The following is a 14487-nucleotide window of genomic DNA, read 5'->3' as shown; positions in this document are numbered from 1 at the left end:
ATTAAAAGATCTGTAAACAACATTTTATACAAGTTGAGCAACTTGTATAAGTTGCTTGAGCAACTCTTACAAATACGTCCAGAACTCATACTTTACAAAAACAAGGTAAAACAGACCTAAGAAAAGGAAGCAGCTTCAGGTCACCGGGGTAAACTAGGACCCCCATCCCTGAAGCAAGGTCTCCTCACAGAGGGACGGTCAGGATTCACCACCGTAAGACCTACCCCCGTTTTATAAACAATTCCCAATTACTCATTCTTCCCTCGGGATTGGAGTGGCAAATGGAGAGATGTCTGGTAAGAACCCCACTGGGGTAAGAAGCTTAAACATTTTTTTAACAAGACATAGGCTCAGTTCTATTTTCTAGACCCATAAGAACTATATAGCACCAGTCTTAAATGGGGTCTGCTTCAGGTTCATTCATGCACAACTGAATGGGCTGTAATGACAATACTGTACAACTCAATAAACTGTATCATAACACAACTTAAAAGGTTTTAAGTTCGAATAAATATTTTTGTAACAGTTAAAACCCTCAGCAGGAATTGAAGAAAACAAACTGACATCTGCTGTAACATTTATCAATGAAAATTAAACCATCATTGATAAGTTCCTCCTCCTAATCACTACTGCTATTTTAGGTATTAAGGTTCAGGGTGATTATGTGGTGAATGCCCAGGAATGTTCATAGTCTGAGTCCAATTTAATTAGGGCAAAAAGTCCAATTCTAGGGGAAAAAAAAGAGAGTCATCTAGGCTCCTATAGTTTGACGTCCCTTATCCTCAGAGCTAAAAATCAGCTCTGGTACACTTCAGTTTAAAAGAACCTTTTCAGTAAATCCCACAGAGCTCAAGTTTCCATCTGCAGAACTAACCAACTTTCTCTGTGCTCATGAATGGACAGTCGTGACTTCAGTTCTGGCTCTGCTGTAGAACTTTGGGCAAGTTACTTAACTTTTCTGAATTCCAGATTCTTCATTAATAAAATGGAGATGCAAGTATCTCATAAGTTGACTTAAAGACTGAGTAAGATGACAGATATACATCACACATGGCACATGGGGGACACCAAGAAAAGGCATAGGAGTTCTCATGCTCTTAAAAGGGTTTCGTTAGCTATAATCCCACAAAGTTTAATGTTGAAAAGCTATGATGTGGAGGAGGAGCTGCAAGGTGTCTACTTGTGTAAGATACTCAATAACAGTGTTAATAACTAGGGCTTCCACATAAGTGAGATTCCCTCAGACAGAACATTAGATTAAAAAACAAAAACTAGAGATACATGAGGAATCTATTCCTTAGCTCAGCTCCAACAGCCCATAGTTTTCAAGCTGCCACGGTGATATTTCAGTGATGAGAATGACGTGGGTAGGGTGCACTCTGCACTTCCATCATGCTTTCCCAGTACCTTCAATCCAGCATTTCTCTCACTGTGCTCATCTTTGAGCTGCTTTTTTAAAAAAATCCAACACCAAATCTTTCCCTAGTAAAAAACAAGTGCCTTCACAGACTAAGCACATAACACAAAGAATGAGCCCAAGAATCAAATAGAAAAAGCCACTGAAAAGAAAAATTGGAGGCAGAGTAATGAGTACATGGGTTCCAGACTACTCCCAACAATCCTCCAGTGATTATACAGCAGCAACAGGAGAATCCTCCTCCAAGGACCAGGTCCACTTTGTAAGCTTTTCAACTTTCCAGGATCTTTTAGGCCACTGCAGGGCATCCCAACTCTTGGAGAAATATTTTCTTGGCACTTTCTGTTTAAGATGGAGACAGTCAATCAAAGATTTCATTTCTTCTGCAGAAATTTCATCTTACTTCCTAAAGGGAGAAAGAAGTAGAGTGAACTCTCATTAGTTCATTTTTATTTATTGTACATTATTTGAGGCAAGGGATTAACAACTTAGTCATTTGGAACAGCCCACGAGTGAGCTGCCATCTCAAGCTAGCATGTGATGTGTTTACCAAAGAAATAAACAAACCCCATGTCTCTAATTGTAGAGGTAGAAGAGAGCTCTGACATCACCTAATCCAGTGGCTTTCCACCTTGACTACAGGTTAAAATTGCTTGGCCTGATCCCCAGAGATTTCTTGGAGCCTGCAGTGGGAAAAATGTTCATTTACGTTCCCCAGAGATTAAAATATTGTAGTCAGAGTTCAGGACCAGTCATTTGATCTAACCTCATGGTATAAAGATGAAATAACAACGCGAGGCATAAGAACAAGGCCTTACTTTAATTAGGGGCATGTTTCTTTTTCTTTTTGTATTAAAATTGTCATACAATGTCCTATTTGATTCAGGTGTACATCATAGTGGTTTGAAAATTTTATACACTACAAAATGACCCCTATGATAAGTCTAGTTACCAGGGGTTACGTATTTCAAAGACCAATATAAACAGCATGGAATATAGTTCTTCCTTGTTTTGGGCTACCACATCACTGTTCCCCAATATCACAAAGGATAATAAAAAGTTAATTATTATAATTAAAAAATCAGAAACATCTGTGTTTCTTTCTGAAGTGTAAAATTAGACTTGTAGGAAATCCTCTTTTGCCTCAGATGACCTCTAAACCAGGTGTTGTTGTTTTTTTAAGATTTTATTTATTTATTTGAGAGAGAGCATTAAAGAGGGGAAGGTCAGAGGGAGAAGCAGACTCCCTGGTGAGCAGGAAGCCCAATGCAGGACTCAATCCCGGGACTCCCAAGATCATGACCTGAGCAGAAGGCAGTTGCTTAACCAACTGAGTCACCCAGGCGCCCCTAAAAGGTGTTTTTAATCTGGAGTCCATGGATGGGTTTCAGGAGGGTCCATGAATACCCTATAATTATATGCAAATTTGTATGTTCTAGCATACTTTTCTGAGATAAAGATCCAGTTTTTGTGAGATTCTCAAAGTGATGTGACCTAGAAAAGATTAATAATTATGATATGCAAATTTGCATGTTATCTGAGGAAAACAGACCCAAGGACAACTCTGATGGAAGAATCCCCACCTCTGAGAAAGACTTCTTTTTCTCCAAAACAATTCATGGTTTCTGGTCAGCCTATTTGAGGTTATATTGTTGGTCTGATTATAAAGCTTTTGTGATGAGGCACAGTTTCTGCAAAAGGTTTTTTAGTCACATTATTTAACAAGAAACCGTAACAACTCACCAAGACTCCGCAAAATTTTATTCATCCCACTGGGCTCGGACTCTGGAATTGTTTCCAAATACTGGAGGGCCCGGACCTCAAACAAACCTACAAGGAAAACTCACGTTGGTGAAATTGTCCAATACTTACTAAAGAATTATTTTCCATAATAAACAACTCAGATTTTGAGCCCTTGTAGCCATTTTTTTGTTGTTGTTTATATTATTTTCAAACCGTCAAAGGGCTCACTAAATACAGGGGGAGAACTTTATGATGAAACTGACCTTTCACCCCACTTTTCCGAAGCTCTCGGTCCTGGATGAAGCCGGCAAACATCTGTGTTTCCATGAAGAGATCCAGGAAGTGGCGTACACTTCGGGAGGTGTGGGATTTACGGAATGGTTCCCTTTGGAATACACGCTCCCCACGCTCTGTGACAGTCATGCTCAAAGAATAATGTCCCACTAGCTCCACAAAAAACCTCACAAATGCCTCGGACACCAGAGAGTTGAGTGTCACATCTGTTGCAAAATAAGAAAAATAAGAAAGAAAAGAAAAAAACCCTAAGTTTGTATTTATGGGAAATTGTTATGAAAGTGATGCATAAGAAATCAGACTGAAGGATTGAGAATCCTCATTCTTAGCTTCCTTGCACACTCCACAACCAACAAAACACCATTAGCTCATATTTTTACTTTTGTTTTCTACCCACATATACTCCTGTTCCACCTTTCAGCCTGGCCTGCACATCTGTGATCTCACTGTAACTGCTCTTTCAAAGCCCACCAGTGAGAGCCAGCCAAATTTAATCTGCTTTTCTATCTGTCTCACCTTTAAACTCTATGCTGCATTTGTGTTAACCTTCTCATTCCTCGTCTCCCACAATTTTATACTCTCCTGATTTCTGGATTCCTCTCCTGCTTTTAAGACCAAACATTTGTATTTCTCTTGCCTCTTCTTCCTCTTCCTAAGCATGGTCCTCAGACCACCTCTCTTCAGCATTCCCATCCCTAAAGAGCTAACTAGTATAGAGATGGGGAGGTGGCCTTCCACATTGATAATTTGCAATCCTATGTCTCTAGCCCTTATATAAGTCACCAGAACTCACCTTCTACATTTTCAGGCTACCTATGGGTAATCATCATTTGGTTGTCCCATCAGCACTTAAATTCCATTTGTCTAATATTCAAATCAGGGCCTTTGGAAATTAGTAAAATATGAATCGAATAAATAAACAATACATGTGTGAAACCAAATTCATTCTATTTCTCCACTAAATCAGTTCTCTCTCAACTTTCTCATTTCATAAGCAATGATTATTCTGTAATAATTTATTTAGTGCTTAAGATATTGTCAGCCACTGCATTTAGAGCTTTTATAAATAAAATAATCCAGTGAAGTAAGTATTATTTCCTTTTTTACAGCTGAGGAAAATGACACTCAAAACAAAGACATTCTCCAGGGTCAGCTCATCTGGTACAGGGTACAGAAGCTGCCAGACTCCCAAGTCAGGTGCTTCTTAACCACAGTAACATGAAATACATTGCCTTTCACGTTCCAGACTCAGGCCTCAAATTCAACTTAGACTCCTCTTTTTTCTCCCATTCCTAATAGTATTTTTTCCCCTTTCACCATGTCATGTCGCTTGCTCTTTCCATGGGTTCCATATTGGACTGGGAATCAGGGACCTACTGTAGTAACAGTTCTACCATGAAGCAATGGTATAATGGTGTGCAACTCATTTTATCCCTGGTTGGTCTCTTCCTGTATCTGCAGAATGAGGGGGCTGATTAGGTGATCTCTAAGGTCTCTTCTGGCATTCCATCTCATTACAAACTAGATTTTTGCTATACTTTGTTCAACAGATATCCTTCTCATCTCTCCTTCTGCAGCTGAGGATCCACGGTCCATCACCACTTTTATCATCAACACTTTTGCCCCAGTCTCCCATGCCCTTCCAGTTACTTTCCCATTTCTCTCCCACTTTACATCCAAATTTCTTGGAAGAGTTGTTTATATCTGCTGTACACTTTCTTTTTTTTTTTTTTTTAAAGATTTTATTTATTTATTTGACAGAGAGAGATCACAAGTAGATAGAGAGGCAGGCAGAGAGAGAGAGAGGGAAGCAGGCTCCCTGCTGAGCAGAGAGCCCGATGTGGGACTCGATCCCAGGACCCTGAGATCATGACCTGAGCCGACGGCAGCGGCTTAACCCACTGAGCCACCCAGGCGCCCCATCTGCTGTACACTTTCTTAATCTAATTCCTTTTTTAAAAAAATTATGCACTTCTTTTTTTTTTTTTTTTTTTTTTATTTGACGGAGAGAGAGATCACAAGCAGGCAGAGAGGCAGGCAGAGAGAAGGAAGCAGGCTCCCTGTGGAGCAGAGAGCCTGATGCGGGGCTCGATCCCAGGACCCTGAGATCATGACCTGAGCCAAAGGCAGTGGCTTAATCCACTGAGCCACCCAGGCGCCCCAAATTATGCACTTCTATAACTTATTTTTAATTGTTTCTGTTTTAACGTTAATGCCGTTAATATTCTTTTACATGTATAAATATTCCATAAGGTCACCAGTGAAATGAACACATCAGTACCCACAACAATGCTTGAAACAGAACATCAAGGGTATCTCACATGCTCCCTCAATAATGCCCTCTCCGAGGTGTTCTTCCCCCTACTCTCCAATAGAGGGCGACCATTATCAGTGATACTGGGTTTGTCCTTTCCTTGCTTTAGGTTACAGTTCCAGTGCATATACACATAGCCAACCCCCATAACATACTATTAGGTTTTGTACATCTTTGAACATTACATAAAACATATTCTTCTGTAACTTACTGTTTTAGTCAATATATGTTTTTAAGATGCTTTTTTTTTAAACATTTTTTTTTTTAAGATTTTATTTATTTATTTGACAGAGAGATCACAAGTAGGCAGAGAGGCAGACAGAGAGGAGGAAGCAGACTCCCCGCCGGGCAGAGAGCCCGACACGGGGCTCGATCCCAGAACCCCGGGATCACCACGCGAGCCGAAGGCAGAGGCCTTAACCCACTGAGCCACCCAGGTACCCCATAAGATGCTTTTTTTAATGCGATAGTCTCCTGTCAATGAACAGTTCGGTTGTTTTTAGGTTTTGCTATCACGTAAAATGCTGCTACTTGGAAAACTACTTACCTATTTCCTAATTATCATGTGCCAGAGTTTCTCTAGGGTATATATCTAAAACCTGAATTGTCAGGTTGTAGGATATATACACCTTTAAGTTGACTAGATGATGCCCAATTATTTTTCCAAAGCAGCTGAAATAACTTACATTCTCACCAACTCCTGACATAGTCAGGACTTGTGACTTTTTAACTTTTGCCAGTATGGTGGGTATAAAATGGTATTTCAGTGTGGTTTTAATTTACATTTCCCAGATTTTTACAAGGTTGTACATCTCTCCATATACTTACTGGCCTTTCATGTTTCCTCTTTGGTGAAATGATTGTATCTTTTCCCCATTTTTCTATTGGGTTGTTCATCTTTTTATTATTGAAATTGCATTGTAAGAATTTTTAAAAATAAATTCTGGATACTACTCCTTTGTGGTTGTATTTGTTGAAAGTATCTTCACCTAGTTGTAGCTTGTTTTTTATTTCTTTTCCATGGTGTTCCTCAATGATTAGCAATTTTAAAAATTTAAGTGTCAAATTAAGCCTTTCTTTTTTTACCAGCTGGGAGTCCTTAATCTTAACATTTAAAACTTGAATTCCTTAGAATTAGTTTTGTGTGTAGGGTAAGGTATACATCCTATCCATTTCTTTTCATATGGAAAACCAGTTGCCTTACTACTGGTTACTGAATGGTTCATTCTTTTCCTGCTGATAGGCAATGCTGGTGCAGACACAAATTAAGTTTCCTTATGTCTGTGTACTCCGTTCCTTCCCTTGCTCTATTTATTTCTGAACCAAAACCAAAGTCTTAATTACTATGACTTCATGATTAATTGATGTTTCAGAGGGAAGTCCCTTCAATGTTGTTCTTTTACTTAACTATTCTTGGCCCTTTCTAATTCCATTAAAATTTTACAAAAAGCTGAATGCCCTTCCAATTCTCTCTTGAAGTTTCCCCAATCTTGCTTTCTTCCCACCATCTCATTGAATCTGCTGCTAACAAGGTCTCTAAGCTCTTCCCATTGTCAAACCCACCAATCCTCAGTCTTCACCTCGCTTGACCTCTCTGCAGCATTAGAAATAACTGTTTATTTTCCTTTGTGAAATACGTTCTTCACTCAACTTCTCTAATATTACTTCCCCTGGTTTTTTTTCTCCCCCTTCGCTAGCTGCTCTTGTAATCACTTTTTGCTGGATCCTCTGCCTTTTCCCTACTACCAATCTGACCACACCATTACCAGCCAACTCAAGGTTCAACCCTTAAATCTGTCATTTTCTATCTATCCTCACTCTATAGGGTTACTTCATCTGGTTCCACAGCTTTAAAAGAGCAACTTCTAGGGGCGCCTGGGTGGCTCAGTCAGTTAAGCGTCTGCTGTAGGCTCAGGTCATGATCTCGGGGTCCTGGGATCAAGCCCCAGACTCCTCAGCAGGGAGTCTGCTGCTCCTTCTCCCTGGGCTCCTCCCCCCACTTGTTTTCTCTCTCTCTCTCAAATAAATAAATAATCTTTAAATATATATATGTAATAATAATAAATAAAAACACATTAAAAAAACCCCAGCACCTTCTCAAGGTATGTCTTTAGTTCAAATCTCTCCCCTGAATCCCAAATTCACGTATATGAATGCCTACTTGTTATCTCTAATTGAACGTCTGCTATATATGGACATCCAATAGGTATCTCAATATTCAAAACTGAACGTTTAATTATTTCTCTGAACCTACTCCTCCCTTAATGTTCCCCACCAGTAAACAGCCTTAGTTTTCTCATCTGTAAAAAAGGGGGATTAAATAATGAGACCTGCTTCATAAGGCTATTACAAGGATGAAATAAGATGTATGCTAGGTGTTGAGCAAGGCCTGGTACAGAGTAAGTTGCTCAGTAAATTTATTTTTCACCCTTATTCAACAAATATTTATCCTAAACCTACTTACTGACTATTGTTTAAAGTGCTGGAGATAAGCAAAACAGACTGTCGCTGCTCTCATGGGCCTGATGTTGCTAGCAAGTCAGACAACAGTAAAAGCCCTGGAGGAAATTAAGGGCAGGGAAGTGGAGTAGCAGCATTAAGGAAATGGGCACAATTTTATTTTATTTTATTTTATTTAAAGGTTTTATTTATTTGACAGAGAGAGACAACAAGAGAGGGAACACAAGCATGGGGAGTGGAAGAGGAAGAAGCAGGCATCCCACCAAGCTGGAAGCCCGATGCGGGGCTGGATCCCAGGACCTTGGGACCATCACCCAAACCAAAGGCAGACGCCCAGTGACCGAGCCATCCAGACGCTCCAGGAATGGGTACAATTTTAAAAGGACAGTCAGGAAAGGCCTCACTGAGTGACATGTGAGCAAGGACCTGCAGGAAAAAAGAGCAGGAGCCACATGGACAACCCAGGGAACAGCATTCCAGAACTGAAACAGCGAGTGTCCAAGTACTGAAATAGATGCGGACTAGCATATCTGAGGGGCGGCGAGGAAGGTGATTCTAAGCTCCCCACATCCTAAGCAATGGCTAACTCCTGTACATCTTTCAGCAAGGTGCTGGGCGTCCAGTCAGTATTCACTGTGTTGACCTTGAGTCCTCAAACCATCTGTCTCCTACCTGGTGAAAAATTCTGCTCCTGAGCCAAGATTTCATTCCTTTCTTCCAAAATCTGCATCAAGGCCGCTTGGAGTTTAGGAGGTAGAATTTCGTCCTCATCAGATACCTTAAGAGAAGAAATTGAGCTGTGAGAGAAAGTCTCCAACACACGCTAATTAGTTCCCCAAAATTCCACAGGTGACTTTGTATAGATTTTGGCTAAAGATTCAGTCTGAACCTTCCTTCCCTACATTGAGCACAATTCAGTATGGTGATGGTACACATATATTAATTGTCTTAACTACATTAAGAAAATAAATATGTCTTATGACATTTTCTGGCACCTTTCCACCAAGTATCTCTCATCTGCAAGTCTTATGCTGGATCAAGGATCACAAAGATCATCCACAAGTAAGTTAGGAGCTAATTGATTTTGAAAGGAGACAAAGTCTTGGGAAACGTTCTTTTCACCCTGTGTTCAGTGCTCACAAACTTATATACAGGTTCCACACAGGGTGCTTGTTCTAAGAAGGCTTTGCTAACTCTCCCTTCCACTTTCAATACCCACAATAAATGACACTTTTTTGCCCCTACTTTACCCTGTAGACATTTCTATGACACTGTTTCTAAAATTTTATAGCTATATCTGCTCCCCATTCCCATCATTAGATTATAAGGTCTGAGGGCTCAAACTGTGTCTTACTCACTTTTGGATTCTAACAGAGTAACTGGAAATAATCAGTGCTGAATGCTTGTTAAATCCAATTAAATTAGAGGTATATACACCAACCCATCTGGACGTCAGAGGAAGGTTACCTCTTTTGATACTGACATTTAATCTGTTTCCTCCTTCCTTCTTTGGGAGAGATAGTTATAAACCTAACCCAATTTTCTGGTCAATCCTGTATGATTGGCCACAGTGTCACGCATGTGTAGGAACTAAAAGTCTTGCCTGAGTCATCTTCTCTAAGTACTTTCACATATTTTCTGTCCAATCATTCCCATCCATTATGTAATCAGCTCATTTGTCACTTACCTCCTGTAAGAACTTGTCTGCACAGAGATCAACTATCAGCACCTGTGGGATCAAGCAGCCAGGTTGGTTAAACCAGAGACATTCACAGACACATACATTAGGCACTACTAGATCACACTACTACTGATTCTCTCAGGCAATGGAAATAGTGTTAAACAAAATTAAGTTTGGGGACTCCTGGATGGCTTAGATTAACACAAAATCAGCTGTGTTTCTATACACTAACAATGAACTATCTGAAAAAGAAATTAAGAAAACAATCCCGTTTCCAACTCCATCAAAAAGAATAAAATACCTAGGAATAAATTTAACTAGGGAAGCAAAACGTCTGTGCACTGAAAACAGTAAGCACTGATGAAAGAAGCTGAAAAACACAAGTGGAAAGATATTCTGTGCTTGCAGATGAGAAGAATATTGTTAAAATTTTCATACTATTCAAAGTAATTTAGAGGTTCAATAGTAATCCCTATCAAAACCATCAAAAAATAATAAGGAAACCTATAAAATGGGAGAAAATATTGCAAATTACATGTCTGATAAAGGGTTAATATTTAAAATATACAAAGAACTCATAGAACTCAACAGCAAAACAAAATAAGACAAACAAAATGCAAAGCAATTCTATTAAGAATGAGCACAGCAGGGGCTCCTGGCTAGCTCAGTCAGTGCAGTGTAGGACTCTTGATCTCGGGATCATGAGTTCGAGCCCCACATTGGGAGTCGGGTTTACTTTAAAAAATGAGCAGAGGAACTGAATAGACATTTTTCCGAAAACAGGCAAATCGACCAAGAGGCACATGAACAGATGCTCAACATCAGTGATCATCAGAGAAATACAAATCAAAACCACAATGAAATATCACCTCAATCTGTCAGAATGGCTATTATCAAAAAAGACAAGAAATAACAAGTGTTGGTGAGGATGTAGAGACGAAGGAACCCTCATGCACTGCTGGTGGGAATGCAAACTGGTACGGCTGCTGTATAGAGGTCCTCAAAAAATTAAAAATAGAACTGCTATGTGGATGTGATCCAGCAATCCCTCTTCTGGGCATTTATCAGAAGAAGAAGGAGAAGAAGAAGAAAGAAGGAGGAGGAGGAGGAGGAGGAGGAAATGACTATCTTGAAAAGATATCTCCACCCCCATGTTCACTTCAGCATTATTTACAAAAGCTAAAATATAGACAAAACCTCAGTATTCACTGGTAGTTGAACAGATAAAGAAGATATGATATATATAATATACAATATTCATATTATATGCATAATATCAATATTATTTAGTCATAAAAATGTAAAAAATTCTGCCATTTATGACAACATGGATAGACCTAGAGGGCACTATGCTAAGTGAAATAAGTCAGGCAGAGTAAAAGAAATTATGTCAGATCTCACTTATATGTGGAATCTAAAAACCTGAACGCATAGATACAAAAAACAGATTGGTGGTTGTCAGAGGTGGGGGTGGGTGGGTGATGGGTGAAATGAGTGAAGGTGGTGGAAAAGCATGAACTGTCAGTTATAAGATAAATAAGATAAAATTTTTATCTTATTTATAAATAAGATAAAGCACAATGTATACAGCACAGTGACTACAGTGAACAATACCGTGCTGTCTATCTGAAAGTTGCTTAGAGAGCAGATCTTAAAAGTTCTCATCACAAGAACAAAAAATTGTAATTATGCGAGGTGCACCTTTTTGGGGTAATCATTTCACAACATTTACATCTATAAAACCATTATGTTGTACACCTAAATGTTAAAACAATGTTATATGTCAATTATAGCTCAATATTTAAAAAGGTGGGTAATAGGGAAGAACAATCTTTTTTTTTTTTTTTAAAGATTTTATTTATTTGACAGACAGAGACCACAAGTAGGCAGAGGCAGGCGGGGGGGGGGGGGGTGGGGGGGGGAAGCAGGCTTCCCGCTGAGCAGAGAGCCCGAGGCGGGGCTTGATCCCAGGACCCTGGGATCATGACCCGAGCCAAAGGCAGAGGCTTTAACCCACTGAGCCACCCAGGCGCCCCAAGAACAATCTTTCTAATAAATGGTACTAGGATAGTTGGCTATCCATATTTAAAAAAAAACAAACCCGTACCTCCTACCATACACACACAAAAAAACAAGTCCCGGCATTCAGAATCAAAAATTAAAGGCACAATAATAAAGCAACCAATGTATCCAGGAGAAAATATAGGAGGATATCTCCATGAAGTTAATATAAAGAAAAACATAAACAGCTCACTAAGATAAAATAAAATAAAACCACATACTAACCATAAAGGAAAAGATTGATAATCATGACTATGTTAAAATGAAGAACTTCCATGCATTTAAAAACACCATTTTGGAGAATAAAAAGACATGCCACAAAGAGGCTGATATCCAGAATATAAAAATACCTCTTACAACTCAATGAGGGTAAACCAACCAGGAGAAAGACAGATAACGAATTTTTAAGAAATGATATTTGAATGGCCAATAAACACAGAAAGATGCTCACCCCCAAGAGTAATCAGGAATGCAAAGTAAACCTCAAAGAGAATACCACTCCACATTCACCAGATAGGCCATGTTACACAAACTGATGATAACAAGTGTCGGCAAGGGTGTGGGACAACAGGAATGCTTGTACATCGGTGGAGAGGGGTTTAACTTGGCAGAACTACTTTGGAAAACAGTTTGACTTTATTTACTGAGGCTGAAGATACACTTACCCTATGACCCAGCAAGCCCAAGGATATACTTTAGAACTGCAAGCACATATGTGCTAAGGGTAGTACACAAGAATATTTATAGCAGCATTATTTGTCATAACCCTAAGCTGGAAACAACTCAAATGTCCATCATCTGTAGAATGGATAAAAAGTTGTGGTACATTCACACAATGGAATACTACCCAGAGTTAGAATGATCGAATGACTCTTAAACTCATCAACATGGATGAATCTTACAGACATCATGGTAATCAAAAGAAGCCCGACAAAATATATATGAGTCCATTTATAACAAACATAAAGCCAGGCAAAGCTGAACTCCATTGTTTAGGAATAAATGCCTAGGATGTAAAATTATAAAGAAAAACAGGTAAATGAACACCATAAAGGTCAAGACAGTGGTTACCTATCATGGGGTGTGAGGAAAGAACAGTGTAGAAGGTGGCCTGATGGAGACTTCTCAAGGTGTTGGCACTGTTTCCATGGCTGTGATGCTTCCATTCTTTTCCAACATGGGTTACATAAGCATTCACTTTGTGAATTTGCTGAGCTGTACACTTTGTTTTGGACATTTCTCTATATGTGTATTATATTTGAAACAATTGGTGGGGGGGAGGGACAGAGGGAGAGAGAGAGAATCTTAAGCCCCCAACTTGGGGCTCGATCTCACAACCCTGATATTATGACCTGAGTCAAAAATCAAGAGTTGGACGCTTAACCTAATGAACCAGCGAGGCGCCCCTGAAACAATTTTTTAAGTTAACCCAGAGTTGTTCTGTGTTTGACTTAAAACAAACAAAAAGACCTACCCTTCAGAGTAACGCATGAATGAGCCCAAGGCACACTACTGTAAATAAGATACAACTTCAGATTGATGTGTACTACAGAATTTTTCACAATAAAACAATACAAAAACATGATAGCATAATATAGATAATAATTATGTATTAATATTAATGACAGTTCTATCATTCTTTTTTTTTTTGAAAGATTTTATTTATTTGAGAGAGAGTTTGAGTGAGAGAGATCACAAAGAGAGAGGAGGAGGGAGAAGCAGACTCCCCGCTGAGCAGGGAGCCCGAGGTAGGAGTTGATCCCAGGACCTTGGGATCATGACCTGAGCCGAAGGCAGACACTTAACTGACTGAGCCACCTAGGTGTCCCCAGCTCCATCATTCCTTTTTTTTTTTTTTTAAGATTTTTATTTATTTGACAGAGAGAGAGAGAGATCACAAGTAGGCAGAGAGATAGGGGGAAGCAGGCTCCCCACTGAGCAGAGAGCCCGATGTAGGGCTCGATCCCAGGACCCTGAGATCATGACCTGAGCCGAAGGCAGAAGCTTAACCCACTGAGCCACCCAGGCGCCCCCAGCTCCATCATTCTTAAAGGTGATTCATTTTCATTTGTCAGTGCCCTGTCTTTTCCATATGTACTATTTCTCCCATCTCACCTCTTCAATGGGTAGGTCCTGGAGCTGTGATAAGGAGCAAGACAGGATTCCAATAAGGAATGGGGTGGGTGAGCACACGATGTCAATCATAGATGCTGGGAGGACTGGAATGTAGGTATGCTGCCAGGTGAATGGATACAGTGTGGCAACCACAGCATGGCCACATTTGGACAGGGTGCTAGCCAGAGAAGAAAGCAAATAGTGTCACATACTGAGCAATGCATGGAGAATGGTTCAGATATTATGTTACAGTTATTATAAACTGACACCACTTAGTGATCACTGATCACAGATTAATGACGCTGTGATTATTCATTAATTTTTAATATTTTATTAAAATTTTTAACTTAACTTACTGAAAAATTTGTCTTTTTTTTAAAGATTTTATTTATTTGACAGACA

General features: G+C 39.5%; 1 protein-coding gene across 1 annotated transcript in view; it reads right to left on the bottom strand.

Moving 5' to 3' along the window:
- The window catches only part of DENND2C (DENN domain containing 2C), an 82659-nt gene continuing 68172 nt past the window's right edge, over nucleotides 1–14487 (bottom strand). The window contains exons 14-19 of the mRNA XM_046019522.1: nucleotides 14086–14263; nucleotides 9916–9957; nucleotides 8901–9006; nucleotides 3424–3660; nucleotides 3161–3247; nucleotides 1–1823 (exon numbers count right to left, since the gene is read on the bottom strand). Coding sequence (XP_045875478.1) covers nucleotides 1792–1823; nucleotides 3161–3247; nucleotides 3424–3660; nucleotides 8901–9006; nucleotides 9916–9957; nucleotides 14086–14263 — 682 coding nt within the window. The 3' untranslated portion in view covers nucleotides 1–1791. The remainder of the gene's footprint in view (nucleotides 1824–3160; nucleotides 3248–3423; nucleotides 3661–8900; nucleotides 9007–9915; nucleotides 9958–14085; nucleotides 14264–14487) is intronic.

The sequence above is a fragment of the Meles meles genome, chromosome 1 (assembly GCF_922984935.1).
Source record: "Meles meles chromosome 1, mMelMel3.1 paternal haplotype, whole genome shotgun sequence".
NCBI classification, from domain to species: domain Eukaryota; kingdom Metazoa; phylum Chordata; class Mammalia; order Carnivora; family Mustelidae; genus Meles; species Meles meles.
The sequence above is the reverse complement of the archived record's forward strand: the minus strand, read 5'-3'. Positions and strand labels throughout refer to the sequence as shown.